The 21731-nt window shown below is 41.5% G+C and overlaps 2 protein-coding genes across 2 annotated transcripts in view; both read left to right on the forward strand.

The window, feature by feature from the left end:
• rabep1 (rabaptin, RAB GTPase binding effector protein 1) overlaps window positions 1-12969 on the forward strand; it is a 56033-nt gene extending 43064 nt beyond the window's left edge. The window contains exons 16-18 of the mRNA XM_056284488.1: window positions 6664-6762; window positions 6989-7105; window positions 9528-12969. Of these exons, the coding sequence (XP_056140463.1) occupies window positions 6664-6762; window positions 6989-7105; window positions 9528-9629 (318 nt within the window). The 3' untranslated portion in view covers window positions 9630-12969. The remainder of the gene's footprint in view (window positions 1-6663; window positions 6763-6988; window positions 7106-9527) is intronic.
• Window positions 12970-14531: 1562 nt separating this feature from the next.
• Window positions 14532-21731, forward strand: part of mpzl1l (myelin protein zero-like 1 like) — a 29627-nt gene continuing 22427 nt past the window's right edge. The window contains exon 1 of the mRNA XM_056285360.1: window positions 14532-14642. Coding sequence (XP_056141335.1) covers window positions 14570-14642 — 73 coding nt within the window. The 5' untranslated portion in view covers window positions 14532-14569. The remainder of the gene's footprint in view (window positions 14643-21731) is intronic.

Here is a 21731-nt window from a genome sequence, read left to right on the forward strand (position 1 = left end):
CTCCTGCGGCCCCCTCCACGTCTCCTGGTGTACTGGCCTGTCTCCTGGTACCTCCTCCATGCTCTGGACACTGTGCTGGGAGACGCATCAAATCTTCTTGCCACAGCACGCATTGATGTGCCATCCTGGATGAGCTACACTACCTGAGCAACTTCTGTAGGTTGCAGATACCGCCTCATGCCACCTCTAGTGGTGAGGGCACTAGCAAAATGAAAAACTAACCAAAGATCGGCCAGAAAAGATGAGGACAGGCAAATGGTCTGTGGCCACCGCCTGCAAATCCATTCCTTTTATAGGGGTTGTCTTGCAAATTGTCTAATTTCCACCTGGTGGAAATTAGACAATTTACCAACAGGTGAAATTGATTCACAAATCAGTGTTGCTTCCTAACTGGACAGGTTGATATCTCAAAAGTGTGATTGACTTGGAGCTACATTGCATTGCTTATGTGTTCCCTTTATTTTTTTGAGCAGTGTATGTGGTTAGACTCCTACACAGGGAGCAAAGCAGCATACTTTCGAATGTTAAAATGGAGAAGGGTTACAGAGCGGATTTTCCAAACCACAATACAGATTCCAATAAATGCAACAGAAAATAAAGTAACAAGTAATTTTATAACACCAAAAAGAAAAGAATGAGTGTAGTGCCATTTGTATGAGGTGTGTCCTTTTTTTCTTTTTCTTTTTTTTGATTTCCCCCCCTTTTTCTCCCCAATTGTACTTGGCCAATTATCCCACTCTTCCGAGCCGTCCTGGTCGCTGCTCCACCCCCTCTGCCGATCTGGGGAGGGCTGCAGACTACCACATGCCTCCTCCGATACATGTGGAGTCGCCGGCTGCTTCTTTTCACCTGACAGTGAGGAGTTTCACAGGGGGACGTAGCACGTGGGAGGATCATGCTGTTCCCCCCAGTTCCCCCCTTCGGAACAGGTGCCCCGACCGACAAGAGAAGGCGCTAGTGCAGCAACCAGGACACATACCCACATCTGGCTTCCCACCCGCAGACACGGCCAATTGTGTCTGTAGGGACACCTGACAATGCCGGAGATAACACCAGGATTTGAACCAGCGATCCCCGTGTTGGTAGGCAATGGAATAGACCGCCACGCTACCCGGACGCCCCTGTATGAGGTGTGTCTTGACTGACCCAGTAAAGTCTGTTTGTAGGCCATGCCATTAAGAGAAATGAGTGTTCAGTACATTATAGAAAGCCCTATTCATTTCCATATATTTAATGACACCATACTACTATTGTTTATGTGATAGTTTTAGACACTCTGCCCAGAGAAATCTTCAGCTCATCTTTAAATCATTGCTTTGTGTGCTGGCATTGCGCTGCTGGCTTCTGCCACAACGCTGGCTGCTCCTCATCACCAGCTCTCATAGAAAATGAATGACTGCTGGCCTCTTTTGTCACTTATGTTTTGCTGTGAATGTAGGGTTGTGCTGAATGTATTTAACTGAGGACTGAAACAGAAAAAAACCCCACAGTTATTCAGGCGACCGAAAGGGAAGGGAACAGGTTGTTACCATAGTGCTCATCTAATAAAATTGCAACAAAGTTAAAAAAAATTAGAGGTTACTTTTCATGCAACATCAAATCCATGCATGCTTGAGTTATTGAAGGGCCTTGCAATTGCTGATAGGCAGTTTGAGCACAGTCACACATTCGTACTCAAAGGTGGAACAGTGGATGTTTGTATATAAGCAAGTAAGTATAGCACTTTTTAAAACACACAGTTACAAAGTGCTTCAAACACACACACACACACACACACACACACACACACACACACACACACACACACACACAGTAAACAAATAAAATAATTACAATATGAAACACGGCACAATGAGAAACAGATCAAGCTAAAACAAACCAAAACAAAAGACAGGGACAGGCATCTATAAAAAGGCTTACCTATAAAGATTGGTTTTTAGAAGCCACTTAAAACAGTCCAAAGATTCAGCAAATCTTATAGATTGGGGAAGATTAGTCCAGAGGCTTGGGGCTAAAACTGCAAAGGCGCGGTCACCTTTTGTTTTGCAGTTGGAGCGGGGGATGGATAAAAGACCGAGGTTTTAGGATCAGAGTGATCGAGAAGTGGAATGAGGAATGAGGAGATCAGAAATGTAGCTGGTGGCAAGGTCATGCAGTGCTTTATATGTAATCATCATGTAGTTTATTCTGAATTTTACAGGAAGCCAATAGAGGGATGCAAGAACAGGGGTAATGTGGGGATGGACCTACAGCTAGTTCTAGTTAGTAGTCTGGAAGCTGCATTCTGAACCAACTGTAAACAATTTAAAGCAGTTGACTGAGGCATGTGTAGAGGGAGTTACAATAATCTAGATGGGAGAAAATGAAAGTGTGAATTAATAGTTCGAGATCCCTAGAAGACAAGATGTATCTGATTATTGTGATATGTCTTAGCTGAAGAAAACAAGACTGGACGAGCTTAGTAACACGTGGTCGAAAGACATATACTGGTCAAAGATGATACCAAGAATCTTAGGGGTAGGTTTTATATATTTGAGTGAAGTGGACCAATAAACTGATTAACTGCAGTGGCAAAGTTCTCAGGTCAAATTAAGAGAGCTTAAGTCTTGTCTGAGTTTATATGGAGGAAATTAAGAGACGTCCAATCTTTGGTGGCGGCTAAGCAATCATGGAAGGAGGACAGTTGATTCAGGTTATTGGGTTTGGCAGAGAAATAGATGACATGTCTTGAAAGCAGCTGAACAAATGACCCAGAGGAAGCATGTATAATGAGAAGAGGATTGGCGCAAGGATTAGGGATGGGATGATACTGGATCGAATTCCAAATCATTTGGTACGGTCTTCACAGTTCGAGACGCTCCCCATTTCGCGAGATCGTGTGTTAGAAAGACAGGGATTTCACTCCTACCTAAAATGACCATGGGCAGTCAAAATCACTGCCGGCTTTTAAACTCTATATTCTGTTAAGATAAATACCCAATTGAGATATGAATGTATTGCATATGTGAGTATGTCTGTTAGGGCTAACACCAAAATGAACATTTTAACAACTTTAATACTGTAGCGAATTCAAGGAGGCAGATGGGAGTCCACTGCAGCTGGGATGCGAACCCGGGTCGCCCGCACCACGGGTGACTGCGCTAACCAGTCGACTAAAGAGTCCAACCCGTTTGCCAACGGGCTAGCGAGTCTACGCATCCGTGATCATTACAATACTATTTTTCAAACAATTTAAAATTGCCGCTGTCCAACACCTGTAAATACTGTAATGCCTTGGTGGTGGTCATGTTGCGTCTGAAACAGCGGCTGTACCCAGACATGTTGGAAATAATACCTGAAAAACAAAACGGAAAACACATATTGCTAATCTAACATAACAAGGCCTATAAAACGTGAAATGTAAAAAAAATACTGAATGTTGCGAAGGAAATGACGCAAACAGCACACGTCATAAATAGTGACATGACGCACACGATGATGCGCAAATTACGCGTGGTAATTTTGACAGCTCATAGTCATTTTTTTGCGTGCTTGACCGACATCTCGGAGTGGATGGCGACACACCACCTGAAGCTCAATCTGGACAAGACAGAGCTGATGTTCCTCCCAGGGAAAGGTTGCCCGCACCAAGACCTGGCCATCACCATTGACAACACCGTGGTGACGCCAACTCGGACTGTGAGGAATCTGGGTGTGATAATTAAATCATTGAGAATGAAAGATTTATCAGACATGGACCAAGCGTTTACAAGAGCAAAGACAACTGGAATAACAGGTTTAGTTGAACTAAAATTACTACAGCAGACTGTAATCAAATCATTTGGCCTTGCAGTTGAAAACACATAATCCATAGGGTAGCGGGTATTAAATAATAATAATAATAATATTAATAATAATAAACTATTTGTATAGGACTTTTCTAAACAGGGTTACAAAGTGCTTCACTGAACAGGACAAATTTGTTAAAAATTACAAAAAAAAGAGAAATTAAAAAGCACTAACAAATAAAACCATAAAATAAAAGCAAAAGGGAAGAGATCAATTGGTTAATTGAAACAATTACAAAAATTAGTAAGACTAAAAATGAAAACAGTATAAATAAATAAACACAAATATCAAACGTTTGTAAAAGCTTTCATAAAAACAAAAGTTTTAAGATGAGATTTAAAAGAAACTAGAGACTTGGTTTGTCTTAGTTCAATGGAAAGAGAGTTCTATAGTATGGGGGCTCTAACAGCAAAAGCCCGATCACCCTTGGTGACAAACGGTGACCTGGGAATAACCAGCAGGACCCCATCTGCGGATCTTAATGGTCAAGAGGGCATATACCAGGTCAGTGTATGCCCTTATATACATTTCAGTGGAAATGTATATAACAGTAATAATTTTATTTATATAACACTTTTCTAAAACAATGTTACAAAGTGTTTCACAATAAATAAATACATAAATAAAACCAGACAATGCAAAAATAAGAGTAAGACCAAATAGGTAAGAGTAACAATAACAACAGTATAAATAAAAACAAATATCAAACATTTGTCAGCATAAAGATGGTAGACCACATCGTGATTTTGAATGACCTGGCCAAGGGGCAGCATGTATAGAGAAAAAAGAAGGGGGCCAAGAACTGAGCCTTGAGGGACACCACAATTCAACTGAGCCACCGAGGAGGCAACGTTACCCAGAACAACAGAAAAAGTTCAGTTGGTGAGATAAGAGCGTAATAAGCTAAGAGCCGAGCCCTTGATGCCAACCCAAGTCTCTTAAGTGACGCAACACAATGTTGTGATCGACTGTGTCAAAGGCAACACTTAAGTCTAAAAGAACTAAAATCGAGCAGTCACCTCTTATCTGCAGTCAGCAGTGGGTCATTATTGACCTTAACTAGAGCTGTCTTGGTACTATGAAGTGCTCTAAAACCAGACCGGAAACTATTAAACATAGTGTTAGTGTTCATAAAAGAAATAATCTGAGAAGAAATTGCTGTCTCCAGAGCCTGAGATAGGAAAGACAATTTGGAGATTGGTCTGTAGTTATTAAGGGACAGGGAGTCTAAATTAGGTTTCTTCAGCAATAGGTGAACAATGGCATGCTTAAAACTGTCTGGAAAAGAACCAGAAGCCAGATAATTATTAAGACTTTGCAGAATAACAGCGCTGATACTTTAAAATACCTCCTTGACCAGCATAGTGGGAATGATGCCAAGGATGCAGGAGGAGGAGTTCATATTGGAGACTGTACTCTCCAACACTGAAATTGTAATTGGTTGAAACAGGGAGACAGAATTAACATGGGGAATGGAACCAATGCAAGAGCCTGGCTGGATTTGGGACCTAATATTCTTCACCTTATTTACAAAATGAGTGAGAAATTTTTCAGACAACTCAACATCAGGTTCAAAAAGAGAAGTGGAAGGACCATTAATAACAGAATCAATTACCCTGAAGATAACCGTAGGATTATGGTTATTTCTAGATATTAGTTCAGAGAAGTACATTGATCTCACATCCTTAACTGCCTTCTGGTAAATTAACATTTGGTTTTTAAGGGTGTTATGTGCTAATTTGGACTTGTTGTCTTCCATTGTCATTCTGATTTTCTACAGAGTCTTCTAAAGGTACAAGTGTAATCATTCATCCAGGGGAGGTTATTTGATTTTTGTTTCCTAGTTTTAAATGGTGCTATTTGGTCGAGGATGGATAGGCACTGATCAATGAATGATTTTAATAGTGCATCTGGATTGAGGAGGGATAAAGAGGGATTAAAGGACGATGAATTAAAACCATCACAGAATTTAACTGCAGAGCCAGCACTGAGAATGCAAGAGCATGTTTTAGGATAGTGACTAGGAGTAGCGAGCTGTAGTGAGACTTTGAAAATGACAGCGTTATGGTCAGATACAGGAGGATGTAGGAGCAAGACCGTTTAAGGCCTTAAAAGTGAGCAATGCAATTTTAAAATCAATTCGAAATATAACAGGGAGCCAGTGTAGGGAGGCAAGCACAACAAGCACTGGTCTGAGTCAACCTTAGATGTGAGTTGCATATTTACGGGCGTAAACGGTTTACCCTACTTTATGATATTATGAAAATAAAGACAGTGTTAGGGTCAGACTAAAGTGGTCACATAGCAAACCTTTTCTTCTTGGAATGCGAGTTCATATTAGATTTGGTTGCATTCTTGCGAGGGTCCACCTAGAAGGCTGCACATCCACAGACTGACAGGCAAAACGTTTGAGTGCTGCATATAAAACTTTTTTTTTTTTTCATATTTCCCGTTCAGTCAACTTGGGTGCTGTGCAAACGTCTTATAATGGCAGGGAAAACACTGGTTTTTCTGTGTGTGTATTTGTCCGCTGCTTCTCTGCTGAGCTCGTATACTACTGGGCCTGTCAGCCTAATCATTTTTGTGCACAGTTATTGACTGTGATCAAGGACCTCTCATGGTTGTGGTGATTCAAAACTTTTGAAAAACCCGTTTTACATCGCAATTGAGTGCTAACTCATCAGCTGTTTTTTTTTTCCGCTTAAGTCCGAACACTGGAGAAGGGGAGATACGCCTGGTGGGGATCTGCACTCTACTAAGTGCGCTCTTAAAGTTAAAAGTGTTTTTTCACATTGATATTTATGGCTTACATGTTTAGTGGTTGTCTTTCTCTAGTTGCAGAGCAGCTTAAAAGAGAATAATGAGACACTGGAGTGTGTACAAGACTTGAAAAACAGTCTGGAACAGCAGCTCAAGGAGCTGACCACCACCAAGGTCAGTGTGTGGCCCAGTCTCGGTACATATTTAGCTGTCACCATTTCCCTCTGTGACATGTTTTCATACCCTGTGGAAGTTTGACACTGACTCACCACCTGTGGTGTGTGTGTGTGTGTGTGTGTGTGTGTGTGTGTGTGTGTGTGTGTGTGTGTGTGTGTGTGTGTGTGTGTGTGTGTGTGTGTGTGTGTGTGTGTGTGCGTGTGTGCATTGTCCGCTACTATAGAGTGCACTGGAGAGCCAGGTGATGGATGAGAGAGACAAGGCCCAGAGACTACAGACAGAGTTGGATGTCAGTGAGCAAGTGCAAAAGGACTTTGTCAAGCTCTCTCAGACCCTGCAGGTAAAGGAGATATTACCAGGTGATGGTGATAATTAGTTTTTAAGACTGAGGTCACAATAAGTAAAAAACAAGTTATTTCCAATGAAATGTAAACATCTAAAAGCTTTTACTACATTAGTGGAAGAATAATCGATAAGATTTCATTGTCGTCAGCTAATTTGTCAAATATTGTCTGAACGATTCATCTTGGGAGAGAGGCCTGCACATGTCGTCACGTTCGCTGATGAGCCAAAACATTATGACCACCTGTCTGATGTGTTGTTGATCCTCCGTGTGCCACCAAAACCACACTGACCTGCCAAGGCATGGACCGCTGAAGGTGTCCTGTGGTATCTGGCATCAAAACATTAGCAGCAGATCCTTCAAGTTGTGTAAGTTGCGAAGTGGAGCTGCCATGGATCAGACTTGTCGGTCCAGCATATCCCACTGATGCTCACTTGGACTGAGATCTGGAGAATTTGGGAGCCAGGGCAACACCTTGAACACTTCATTGTGTACCTCAAGCCATTCCTGAATATTGTGTGCAGTGTGGCAGGGTGCATTATCCTACAGAAAGAAGCCACTGCCATCAGGGAATACCATTGCCATGAAGGGGTATACCTGGTCTGCAACGGTGTTTAGGTAGGTGGACTGTGTCAAATTGTCATCCACATGAATGGCCCCAGGGTTTCCCAACAGAACATTGCCCAGAGCATCACACTCCCTCCACCAGCTTTTGTCTTCCCACAGTGCATCCTGGTGCCATCACTTCCCCAGGTAAAACGGTGCACACGTACACGGCCATCCACATGATCTAATATAAAATGGGACTCATCGGACCAGGCTACCTTCTTCCACTGCTCCAAGGTCCAGTTCCAATGCTCGTATGCGCCATTGTAGACACGTTCGATGATGGACAGGGGTCATCATGGGTACTCTGACCAGTCTGCGGCTACGTAGCCCCATATGAAGCAGGGTGCGATGCACTGTATGTTGTGACACATTCCTCCCGTAACCATCATTAAAAAATTCTGGGATTGTGCCACAGTAGACCTTCTGTTGGATCGGACCAGACGAGATAGCCTTCGTTGCTCTTGTGCATCAATGAGCCTTGGGCTCCCAACACCCTATTTCTGCTTTCTGGTTTGTTCCCCCTCAGACCACTGTCGATAGGTACTCACCACTGTTGACCATGAGCATCCCAGAAGCCTTCCCATTTCAGAGATTCTCTGACCCAGTCATCTGGCCATAAAAGTATGGCTCTTGTCAAAGTCGCTCAGGTCTTTACTCCTGCCCATTTCTCCTGCATCCAACACATTGACTACAAGAACTGATTGTTCACTTACCATCTGATCTACCCAGGCCTTGACATGTGCCCTTGTTTGGAGATGATCAACATTATTCGGTTCACCTGTGAGTGGTCATAATGTTTTGGCTGATTAGTGTATATGTTAACTGTTGGTTTGATCGTGCTTTCAGTCAGGTGTCGATCATATTCTTTGTGACATACTTTGATTCGTACCAGCCTCAACTAGATTGGTCAGGATTTTGGGATACTGCCTCCTTGATTTTAATCATAGAGTAGTACCTTTTACTTTCTTTAGCCAGTCACAATCCTTGCTACTGCAGAAGCTGAAAATTGAGGTGAATACAGTTCCTGTAATTATGACTATTTAAGTGCCCTCAAGCCCTCGACCAGCTTCTCCCCCAAAGCCAGTAAAAGAGCATGGTAGTTCTACTTCCAACTGAAACCCTGATGACCTTATTCATGGAGATCTCAAGCTTATATATTATTTTGGGGGGGGTCCCCCCTTCTCCCCAATTGTACCCGGCCAATTACCTCACTCTTCCGAGCCACCCCGGTTGCTGCTCCACCCCATCTGCTGAGCCAGGGAGGGCTGCAGACTACCACATCCAATACATGTGAAGTCGCCAGCTGCTTCTTTTCACCTGACAGTGAGGAGTTTTGCCAGGGGGACGTAGCTCATGGAAGGATCACGGTATTCCTCCCAGTTCCCCCTCCCGCCTGAACAGGCGTGTGACCGACCAGAGGAGGCGCTAGTGCAGCGACCAGGACACATACCCACATCCGGCTTCCCACCCGCAGACATTGCCAATTGTGTCTGTAGGGATGCCTGACCAAGCCAGAGGCAACACGGGGATTCAAACTGCCGATCACCATGTTGGTAGGCAACGGAATAGACCACTGCGCTACCCGGGCTCCCCAAGCTTATGTATTGTGATACGTTACACAGTTAACTCTTCAGAGATTAAATAACAAAATATATATCTTCGTCACACTGCGATATATATTTAGAGAATCACCACTAGGTGAACTATAAATGGATGGATTCTTTTAAAGTAATACACTTAAACTGTGTCTTTCTCTTCCCTTTTATAATTGATCAGTTAAATTAGATGATCTTTGTTCATGTACCTACAGGTGCAGTTGGAGAGAATAAGGCAGGCGGACTCCTTGGAGCGCATCAAAATCATCCTCAATGACACCAACTTGACTGATATCAACCAGCTCCCAGAGACATGATACCTTTTTATGAAATAACTGCGCCACACTCTCCCTCTTCAGTGTCAGCAGCCCAGTAATGTTCTCTGACCCCTCCCTATAACCATAATTGAAGTGTTTGGAGGGAAAAGGACAGTCTAGACTTGAGGGGACAAAGGCCTTTTCTGTACGTTAAGACTCTTGGAATAAATTATGGACAGAATAATGAAGAACACTACTAAAAAAAAGCTGTAAATAACTGAAACGTCTGTCTATAACAGAAGAGGTGGAAGTCCATCTTCCTGTGTGTCTGGTCTATCTCTTGTTTCTACTGTAGATATGACTGTATTAGCGCAACCAAAAAGAAGTTTGTTGGCTTCTGAAGCACTTTCCATCAGCAACTTCTCTTTCCAGGTAAACAAAAACAATTGGACACACAATTATTCTACTGTTTTTCAGTGAGCAGTTGATAATCATTTTGTTGTTCCACTCACTTTTCCATCTCTTTCTTTCTATGTCTTTTCTTTTTGTTTTTGTTTTTTTGACCAAGGCTAGTGTCACTGTGTGAAAATGTGACTTGGTTTGGGAATGTCATCCACTGAGACCTATGACAAAGTTGAAATGAAGGAAATTATTGAAAATTATGCACATGCCACCCCCTTGCCCCTATCCCCCCCCAAAAACGAACATAACACATTTGTCAGCAATACTTTCTCTCTTGAGCATGTATCCTGTATACTTCTTAACCCTTGCTCTCCGTTTCTAACCAGAGCAATTTCTGAAAACTGCAGAAATATATTATGGAAACAGGAGTTCTGTTAAATGTTGTTTTTCTTATTTGTTATACTAGATGTCAATGAACTCGTTAAAACACATTTGTTAAGTCAGATTCTGTGAGAACACTACCACTGGTAAGAACATGGGTACACAAGTTAAGTGAAGTAAAGGGAAATTTCCCAACATGAGTGTAAATGGAGCATATTGGATCACTGAGGAAATTCTAGTCATGCTATTCTAACCTTAGTCCCATTTTTGGGTTGCCCAATCAATCTATCTTTTTATATGAATTCCTACTGCTTTGCTATGATGGCTAGCTAATCCCAAGAGAAGCACTAACACAGCACTCATGCTGGTTGTTCCTTAGATCTGCCTGAAAGGATTTGATAACTCAGTGACAGATTGAAGAGTCAAACTGATCAGGTTTGGAGAACACCCCCCCCCCCCATGTTTAGGGATGTTTTCTTTTGAATAACCTTAAAAAGAAAATTTGCGCTCACATACTCACATTGTTCTTTGTGGTTCATATTTGTACCTCTGCACATTCAGAAGGCACCATTTTCATCATCACTTGCATGGTGGTGAAATGAGTCATTAAGCACTTTTTGGATGGCAATTAAGTACATAGCATAATGTGGGTAAACACCTCTAGTGACCAATGATGAAATGTGCCTTTAACTTGGTACAAGTAAATGTGGGCAGGTGGGTTCAAGAAAACTAAGGTGGCAGATTTGGCAACAAGCGTATCAGTGGTTTGAGAAGGATATCCAAATTCAAAATTAGTATTGCCTGCTACCCTCAACCTGCGCATTGAAAGACTATTGACCTCATTAAATCAGCTTTCTCAGGTCATGACCAACAATGTTGACAACATTCACCTTTAAATAAAATTATGCAAAGTGATTTTTCTACATCAATCGTTATGCTACTCCATGGTAATTGTTCGGGCACAGTGAAGGATCACTTTTCTAATTTCTAACCACAAACCCACATTTGTAAAAAATCATACTGTCATTGCCCCCAATCTGCTATTAGATTTTAAGTAAGTGAGCAGTAGAATAGAGTTTTGAGAGCTAATGTGGTAATTGGATAGCAATGACTTGTATAACTTGGAGGAATATGAAAATACAGAGAAACCAACCAAGTAATGGTTACCATGGCAACAGATACGCGGCATCAGTAGCTGGAAATCATTTTTTTCATTGGCTATATTTTGTTTTTAGGCTGTAAACGAAAATTCTTGGCCTTGGATATTGATAATCCCACACCATTTTTATTATTTGGATGCTTTCAGATGTTTAACTTACCAAGTATCTGCACTTTAATGATCTAAACAATTTTTAAACTGCTGGTTTCTTAAGGGTTCCAGCATGAGGTTTAACGCTCTGCCCTCAGTGGCTGAGGTGGTTGGAAACCCCTAAATGCTTTGGTTGGTTTATGGAAAATGTGAGCATGAAAAGAAATGATCTCCTGTTGTAATACAATATTCCATGCAGGCAATGGTTTTTAATCATTGCACTTTGAACAGTTAATATATGTATATATATATATACATATATATATATATGTGTGTGTGTGTGTGTGTGTATACGTACAACAGTTTATGATTTAAAAACATAGTGATGTTTCTCACTGATTCTTTTAATTGCATGTATTATATACTTTATGGGTTGCACATGTCTATTGTCTTGAGTTGATATTTATCATAGAAACTTACAATGATGTATAGTGAGATGATGCAGGTGTTAGAGCAAGCCAGGTCGAGTTGCACTGAGAGAAATTGTATGGCTTTGGCTTGTTTGATTGTGGACTGCGATGATCTGTTCAACCCAGTATTGAAAATTAGTGTCACATTTCCTAAGAGATAGACATTGTTCGGTGTGATTAATTAACTCTTTGATTCTGGACATTATGCTTTAAGAAGGCCTTATTGCATTGGCTTGTTATTTTGAATTTGAAATTAATTGTTCCCGTAAATTTATTTCAAATGCCTAAATACTTAGGTATCTTATCACTTATAACACACAGAGCGTTTATATGAACTGGTTTCCCTTGGAAAGCATTGCTAGTTATCATAAACACTCACTACGTCCTTGCGATCATGGCTACTTTTATTTGATAATTTGTCTACCATTGTCTAACATAGTGATGCACGCAATTATCTGGAATATGTACTGCAAAACGTTCAACCCAACTTGATACAGCTAGACAAATGAAAGATGGAGAATTCATTTTGGGGTGTGATTGAATTCAGACTTTCGCTGTGAAATGTATGGTCTTCTTCGGTGACATAGTGGCCCTGAAAGCTGATTCTACACCATCTACCACCCACACATTGGTATGCAGTACACAAAAATATCAACACGCTGAATCCAGAATTTATTTAACAAAAATTTAGGTGTAATGATTTTTTTTTTTTTTGAAGATTTTGACTACTGGCTTTTTGGAAGTTTATAAAACCCATTGAAGCTGAAATTTTAAATCTGTTTTACTACCGCGTTTACTGAGACTAGAAATGGAAATACAATATTCATGGCCCTTAAAATACATGTTAAGCTGTCATACACTCAGCCATTGTATCAAAACCTAACAATAAATTTCAAACTGGAAAAAAGTCTCACGTGATAAATCACGATGTGAACAGTCAAGAGATGATGCATAGCCCGTACAAGTGAGTAAATATTGGTCCTTAGAATAAGTTTAGACGACTGAAAATTCAATGATCCCCTTAAGGAAACGGTGTCATTGCAGCAGATGATATATTTGAAAATAAAACAAATTGAGGCCACTGATGATAAAACCAAAGGCGTGCCAATTCACAGGAAACTCATTTATCATTCTACCACTTTCTGGAAGTGAACGTTCATATCTAACTCGCTAATCGAGATCTACTCAGTATAGTGTCTGTGAATGTTCTCATTCATCCAGGTCATGGTTATCCAAAGGAGTTGAATCAAGTGCAACTGGACTTGGTATATATCCGTGAAAATATATACCAAGTCCAGTTACACTTGATTCAACTCCTTTGGATACTCAGTATAGTAAATTGTCTGAGATTGTAAAGATAGCTTTTATTTAGTCTAATGTGATACATCTAAAGGTTCAACGTTATATTCCAGTCTCCTCCTGTAAACTTGTTTTAAGATTAATAATCTCTTTTTCCATATCATTCAAGAAAAGGTGAAAAGGCGTTCATACAAAATGTTAATTTATCTGAACTAGGGGCATGAGCAACATGTCAAATAATCGTTAATATAATTTTGAATGGCGTCTGGGTAGCGTACCAGTCTATTCCATTGCCTACCAAAGAAAGTACCAAAGAGGATATGTGGACAGCCAGTGTGGTCTTTGGTTTTATTGCTCAGATACAGCAACTGCCAAATGTTTTTGTTTATTGCCTGTGTCTAAACCACATCAATTTACCTCCATCGTGCAACTCAAGTGAACTGTCCGCTACAGTCTCTGCTTTGCATCTGTTCTCTGTCTTGAGGGCTGCTAATGGATATGACCCCACTCATATAACCCATCTCTACAACACACCAGCCAGTCTCGGTTTATTTTATTTTAAGTCAGAGAGAAATTGAAACAATATTTTCCAACATCGCCTTTTTTAATCTTCATTCATTTTGTATGGTCTGTTTCTACTGGGGGGAAAAGGTTTATATGGTAGAATTCGTCTTTTCTATTTTTATATTCTTAAAAGAGCTCCCCTAAATTAATTTTACCTTAGCCAGTCTTTTTGTCAACCGCTCATAATGTCGTCAGACACACGCGTTTACAAATAGCCTATTCAGCTCAAACCACCCGACCTTACTGCCGGTCATCATTTGTACGGTCATGCAAAGGTCAGCTCATGAATATTAATGAGACGTAGATCTCTCCCTCGCAGTTTCTGATACAATCTAAAACAGTTATGGATAAAAGTATAAAAACCAAATTGTAATTTATAACTTAAGAAAAGTTGCTGAATGTCGTATTTTTTCCGTTTAAGTTTTTCAGACTTAAATCTGACTACTGATTTCAGCCAGATTTTACCTCACTTCAGACACGGTAGTAAACGCCGATCGCGCTTCTCAACCACTGGAAGTCAGTAGTGAGAAAGAGTCGAGCCAGCTGCCACAATACACAAAGAAGAAACCACTTCGTTTGACTGGCTAAAAAAAAAAAAGGAGTCGAGATTGAGCAAGTGTCGCGTTTACAACATTATGGAGTCAAAATTGTTAAATACCACTTGTATATGTGCTTTAGTGTGTGGATTCGTGCTGTGTATTGTTTTCGGTGAGTACGCTCTTCGGATAACATTTTAGAGCTCTTAGGGAACTGAAAGTGCTAACGTTATCTTGCATAGATCGCAGGGCAGTAGCTGGTTAAACTTCACATACAGGTAAATAGGTGTGTCAACGGCGTCTACTAACATTTTTTCTCTTTTTTTGGCCTACGAACTTCGATCATTCTAAACTTAACTGTCTTTTGTCGATATAAAACAAGGGTTATGCGATGGTGTAACGTCAAGAAATCGGGTAACTTTGTCGCTGGCTGTCAGCTAACTAGAGCTAGCTTCTGCAGAAGCCCCATATAACTAAATCGTTTGATTCCATATTTGATGTTATCGGATGTTTTGCTCACTATGACTCATTCTGACGAGCAAAGAGACAGACCGCGTACAGTCTTCCAATTTTATAGTTGAGGATTAAATACATAAATGCATTGGTTCGACACAGCTGTAACGTCAGTGCAATCAGTACAAGAACTGATTTGCCGCTATCACGCCTGCTGCTACTGCTGCTATTAACACCGTTTATTTTATTAAGTGGTTTAACGGTAACAAAGCAGCGTAAACAATCGCATCAGTTTTGATTAGGAAACTACTGTATGTGAATTTTTCTGCACTTCCCGAGACCCACCCAATGGAACAGGTAAGGTACAAGCTTTGTTTTCAGTGCTACTTTCTCTACACTACGTATACATAACGCCAAGTTGTCTTGGTGCATGCTCAATAATACAGGTAAGAAAATCAGAGAAGGTTGAATCAGTTCATCTGGATACAACGTTTACTGACATATACGTTTCATCACTCGACATTCTTCATAAATTCTATAATTCCATTATAATTCTGTTATTGTCTTTCAACGTTGTATTCTGTAAATTATGTGAACACAACAGCCATTGCAAGTTGTCCGTCTTGGGAGAGAGATCCAACCTCTGTTGTTCTCTCTGGAGTTTCTTCCTATTTTTTTTTCTCCCTGTTAAGGTTTTTTTTTAGGGAGTTGTTCCTTATCCGATTCGAGGGTCTAAGGACGGGGTGTTGTGTTGCTGTAAAGCCCCTTGAGGCAAATTTGTAATTTGTGATATCAGGCTATACAAATAAAATTAACTTGACTCAACTAACGGACGTCCTCAGTCTAAACTGACTGCAGGTATCCATACGCAAATATGGATGTGACCATTAAATAGAGAGTCAATGTCCATGTGTACTTTTCACAGAGGATTTGGGAATGTTTGCAATCACAGCGTTGTAAGATGGCGACAGATGCATAAGACCGAAACAAACGACCAGTTTCATATGCAAATATGGGTGTGACGATTAACTAGAGTTTCAATGGTCGTGTACTATTCACAGAGGATTTGGGAATGTTTGCAATGGCGACCGTAAGATCTTTTCTGATCAGATCTGATCATTGCAAACATTCCCAAATTATCTTTGAATAGTACACATCAGAGCCCTAGAAAGAGAGAGTTACGTCAACGAGGGGTCAGAACGCGAGAGGGTCACGTGGTTCATATAGCCGCTGAATAGTTCCAAACGAAGCTTGGCGGGCCATTTAAATGAACTGCTTAGCCGCGATTTCTGGTAACTACTAACCAATATTTTCAGATTTTTACGGTAACACTTTAGTATGGGGAACACATTCTAAGTAAAAAAAACTTAATTACTAGTGAATTAGTAATGATCAAGATGTCACTTTAGTATGGGGAACATATTCTAAGTAACACAAACTTAATTTAGAGTAATTTAACACTATTAACACTTGTAGTTTTGTGTTTTGTTATGTAAGAACAGACCATATTCATTAAGTGTTAGTAAGGGAGAATAACTCTTCTTGTGGTACTACCACCTTATAAAGTCCATACTAAGCGAAGCATATTGAGATGGTACGACTAATAAGCAATAATTCTGAGGTTATAGAGGGAAAACTCATAGTTAATGGCTTACTGGTTGTATAATAAGGCCATGCAGAATAAGGCATTAATGAGTACATAATAATGACCAATTAAGAGCCAATATGTTGCTAATTTGCATGCTAATAAGCACCTAATTAATGGTGACTATGTTCCCCATACTAAAGTGTTACCATTTTTACATTTATGTATAGATATAGATATATTCCAACGTGACACATACTCTATGCGCATGTGTAGGAATTGACGAGCTGTCACGCTTTAAATTACATCGTTAATTTGATTCCAACGTGCTTGTAAAATGGTCATCATTAAAATGTCAAGTGTAGCTTCTTACCTGTAAATTAACCTTTGATTAATGCGAGAAACATACCTTCGCCATAGAATCCTATTGCCCCTGGTCGCACTGTTTGGCACTATCCAGTCGGTGGCTCCCATGATCCGCCATTGCTGTTAAATAGTTGGCCCATTAACGTCTACGGAGTTGACGCAACTCTCTCTTTCTAGGGCTCTGGGCTCTGGTACACATGGCCTTTGAAACGCTAGTTAATCGTCACACACAATATTTGCATATGAAACTGGTCGTCGGTTTCGGTCGTTATGTCGCCAGCTTACAATGCTGTGATTGCAAACATTCCCAAATCCTCTGTGAATAGTTCACATGGCCATTGAAACTCTAGTTTATGGTCACACCCATATTTGCTTATGAAACTGGTCAGTGGGTTCGGTCGTTATGCAACTGTATTGTTTATAAGGGGTGGGGATACCTGCAGTCAGTTTAGACTGAAGATGTCACTTAGTTGAGTGATGAAACGTATTTGTCAATAAACGTTGTATCCAGATGAACTGATTCAACCTTCACTGATAACGCTAAATTGAAGTTAAAAGCACACAATAAATATGATACGCTCATCTAGGCTTGTACTTTGCCATGCAGGGTGTGTACCAAATGAAATTAAGTTAGATCAGGTAGCTATGCCTTGCTATTTTTGACACTCAATGAATGTGAACAAAACAGGATGCCAGGTTTAATCCCTAGCTGGAAAAATCTGTGTAGGGGAAGTAAACATAAGTTATTAATTAAAGAAAACGATGAATGGAAATGGGTAATTATCAACAATTATTAATTCCAGTCCCCCTTTTTAAGTGTTGATAATATAATTTATTGGCTGCCCTTCACTGTCAGATAACTGTAACTTCAACCTTTGTGTCACATCTATTGTTGAATGCTGTGTCAGTAATTTTTCCAGTAGAGACTGGACTCAGGCTTTCCTTGGATTCTTTCAAAAATAATTTCTAGGCCTACAAAACAACTGTTCATTCTGCATTTCTAACCTGGTAGACAGTATTCCTCTGCGCTCTGTGACTGTAGTTGTTATGACAGTTAGTGGGACAGCAAGAGATGGAAAGATTGATAAAATCAGAAGTCAGTTTTTTTTCTTTTCTTTTTTTTTTCCCAGTACAAAAGGATTGGGGTTAACATACCTGATCTCGGAATAATTGTTAAGATAAACCTTAAGCCATAATTTGTAGGGATGCGATGGTCAGGGTTTTTGGGGCTGATCACCAGAATCAGAATCGGCCGATACTGTTTGGAGACGCATAAGAGCTCTAATGGATGGTATAACATCTATAGCCAATGCAGTTGATGAGCTGATCTGTTGCATGAGCTCTGAATGGTGTGAGCAGGGAAGTCATATTTCCGATTAATTTCCACTGATTGCCGGAGAACGTTGAAGGCAAGTCATAGTTGGCTGCTTAAGCAGATAGTTAGTGCCCATTTCCTTTCTAGTAGACTCTAGCATATACAAAGTACTATTCACCTAGCAGATACAGCTTGCTGTAGTCTTTTTGTAGGCTGGCCCAGTTGTTGCTGAATGCTTTCGAGTCGGGAGTATGCTAAGAGGGAATGTTTAAAATGACCGATATTCCATCTCCCTGCAGTTATAATATCAGAGATGCTTCGCTGTGAAAATACTCCCTTGGTCACATTGAGTTGGAGTGTATGCACCATACAGGGTAGAATGGGTAAATCCGCATCCTTCATGGCCGTTGCCATGTTCTTAGCGTTATCCCTTAGAATAGCATGTACCTTTCCTCTCGGGATTCCCCAGGATCAGAACATGTTACTGAATGCGACAGCCAGAGCCCCCGCTGTGTGTGGCACTGTGAGTTCTCAACAATGAAGAACACCGTTGTGTTGTTTGAAGTTTTGATCAATAAAGTGTGTGGTTAATCTTAACAGGGACATGCACGCGAACTCAGATATAACTTGTAAAACTAATTGATGTGACGTTGGCCTTTAAAATGCCGTCAATATGTGTATATACTGTTTGGTATAACTGCGGAAAGCATACATCCATGAAATATTTGCGACCTGGAAAGATATAACGTGGATCCAAGTCGGTAATAAATCATCGGAACCCTCGTCTTCCACTACAGAAAGAGGCTGCTGATCAAGGCCAATGAATTCCATTATCTTGGCTGATATTTCTTTTGACTTCTTACTGTCACTGCTATAGGGTTCATGCTGTTTAAATGTCTCCCTGACAACTGAAGAATGGAAGACTGAGTTGCTAAAGGGTTAACTCACTTTACTTTGCGCTGGCTTGCCTTTCATACTTGCGATATTTTTTAATGTGACAAATTCTGAAATGTCTAATGAGGTTCATGGTATTAAAATGTTGTGGTCCACCACGAGGGATTTCTGCTTCACACTCATTGCATATAGAGATTTTATTGTCTTCTTCGGACACCTTGTAGAACTGCCAGACCGGTGAAGCCATTTTAGCGAGCTTCTTTTGCTGCGCACAGAGCAATGTCTGACGTATTTTGCGTCATCTGATTAGCTCTTCTGATTGGCCTTTATTGAGAGCTCCGATCAAACTATGTAGAATGAAAATCGGCTGATAATGATCGGCAGCCAATCGATTGGAGCATCCCTAATAATTTGGATTTGCAGAGTATATTACCTCAGCAAGTTTAACCATCTCTCCATATGAATCCAACATTGAGTGAGAACAGCCCCGTTATAGCCCAGCTTCTTGAGTTCTCAGAAACATAGTATAATGGTTACTATTTTGTATAATTTGTTCATGAAATGGAGAATTGGTATACCTGAAAAGGAAATCATGGGCTAATGAACTCACAGCCTGTATGGTTGCCATCTTGCCATCCCTATTCAAGATTTTTTCAATAGCTGACACAGCAGCTCCATGTAATATTTGTGTGAGAGCTTCCATGAACAGCTCCAGGGAACACTATTTATTTCACCATGAAGCAAAATTACATTACAGTCATTTAGCCGACACTTTTATCCAAAGCGACTTACAATAAGTGCATTTAACGTAGGAAATCAGGAGAACTACTTGTTAGAGGTCATAAGTGTATCTTCTCTCTAAACAAGCATCTAAGAACAAAACCAGTGCTAAAGTAAAAGTGCAAGAAAGTTAAGTGCTATGAGCAAATAACAGGGTAGTAGTTCTTGAAGAGGAGAGTTTTCAACCTGCGCCGAAAGATGGGCAGCGACTTCGCTGTCCTGACAGCAGTAGGGAGTTCATTCCACCACTGAGCGGCCAGGACAGAAAAGAGCCGTGACCGGGTCAATCGGCAGCAGGGGCCTCTGAGCGATTGGGCAACCAGGTGTCCCGAGGCAGCAGAGCAAAGTGGTTAGGCAGGGGTGTAGGGCTTGACCATGGCCTGGAGATAGGAAGGAGCTGTTCCTTTCACTGCCCGGTAGGCTAGCACTAGAGTCTTAAACTGGATGCAAGCAGCTAATGGGAGCCAGTGTAGGGACATGAGTAGGGGAGTTGTGTGGTAGAACTTAAGGGTGGTTGAACACCAGATGAGCTGCAGCTTTGTGAAGAAGCTCCAGAGGTCTGATAGTCGATGCCAGCAAGGAGGGAGTTGCCGTAGTCCAGCCGGGAGGTGGTGTGTCGCCATCCACTTGGCGATGTCAGTCAAGCACACAGCAATGCGTGTCTCTACTTATGTGTCAGAGGGAGAAAAAGACAAGATCAGCTGGGTGTCATCGGCATAACAATGGTAAGAGAAGTCATGCGGGTGAATAACAGAACCCAGGGATGTTGTGTACAGGGAGAAAAGGAGAGGACCCAGAACCGAACCTTGTGGAATGCCTGTAGTCAGTCTGCGAGGCTCTGACACGGATCCCCTCCATGTCACCTGGTAGGAGCGACCTGTCAGGTAGGATGCAAACATTGAGTGCAGAACCTGTGTGACACCCAGCCCCCCTTCTCAAGAAACCATCACTTAACCCCTCTGATGTAAAAAACTACCCTTCTACTCTTTCTAGCCAAAACTTTCGAATGTGCTGTCTTTAACCAATTTTCTTTGTACCTCCACCACAACAACCAATTGGACCCCAACGAGTCTGGGTTCAAGGTGGGTCACTCGACAGAGACGGCCCTCCTTGCAGTGAAAGAATTGCTGCACTCTGCGAGAGCAAACTCACTCTCCTCTGTCCAGATACTCCTGGACCTGCCAGCTGCGTTCGACACAGTGAACCACCAGATCCTCCTCTCTACCCTCAAGGGGCTGGGTGTCACAGTCTCTGCACTCAATGTTTGCATCCTACCTGACGGGTCGCTCCTACCAGGTGACATGGAAGGGCTTTGTGTCGGAGCCTCGCAGGCTGACTACAGGTGCTCCACAGGGTTCGGTTCTGGGTCCTCTCCTTTTTTTCCTGTACATGACATCCCTGGGTTCTGTTATTTACTCGCTTGACTTCTCTTACCATTATTATGCCGATGACACCCAGCTGAGCTTGTCCTTTCCTCCCTCTGACACACAAGTAGAGACACGCATTGCTGCGTGCTTGACTGACATCTCAGAGTGGCGACACACCACCTGAAGCTCAATCTGGACAAGACAGAGCTGATGTTACTCCCAGGGAAAGGTTTCCCACACCGAGACCTGGCCATAACCATTGACAACACCATGGTGACACCAACTCGGACTGCGAGGAATCTGGGTGTGATCCTGGACGACCAACTGTCATTTGCTGCAAACGTTGCATCGGTTGCTCCTTCCTGCAGATTTCTCCTCCATAACATCAGGAGGATTCGCCCATTCCTCACCGACGAGATGGCACAGGTGCTTATCTAGGCTCTGCACATCTCCCGGCTGGACTACAGCAACACCCTCCTTGCTGGCGCCCCGGCGTCGGCC

The sequence above is a fragment of the Lampris incognitus genome, chromosome 8 (assembly GCF_029633865.1).
Source record: "Lampris incognitus isolate fLamInc1 chromosome 8, fLamInc1.hap2, whole genome shotgun sequence".
NCBI lineage: Eukaryota > Metazoa > Chordata > Actinopteri > Lampriformes > Lampridae > Lampris > Lampris incognitus.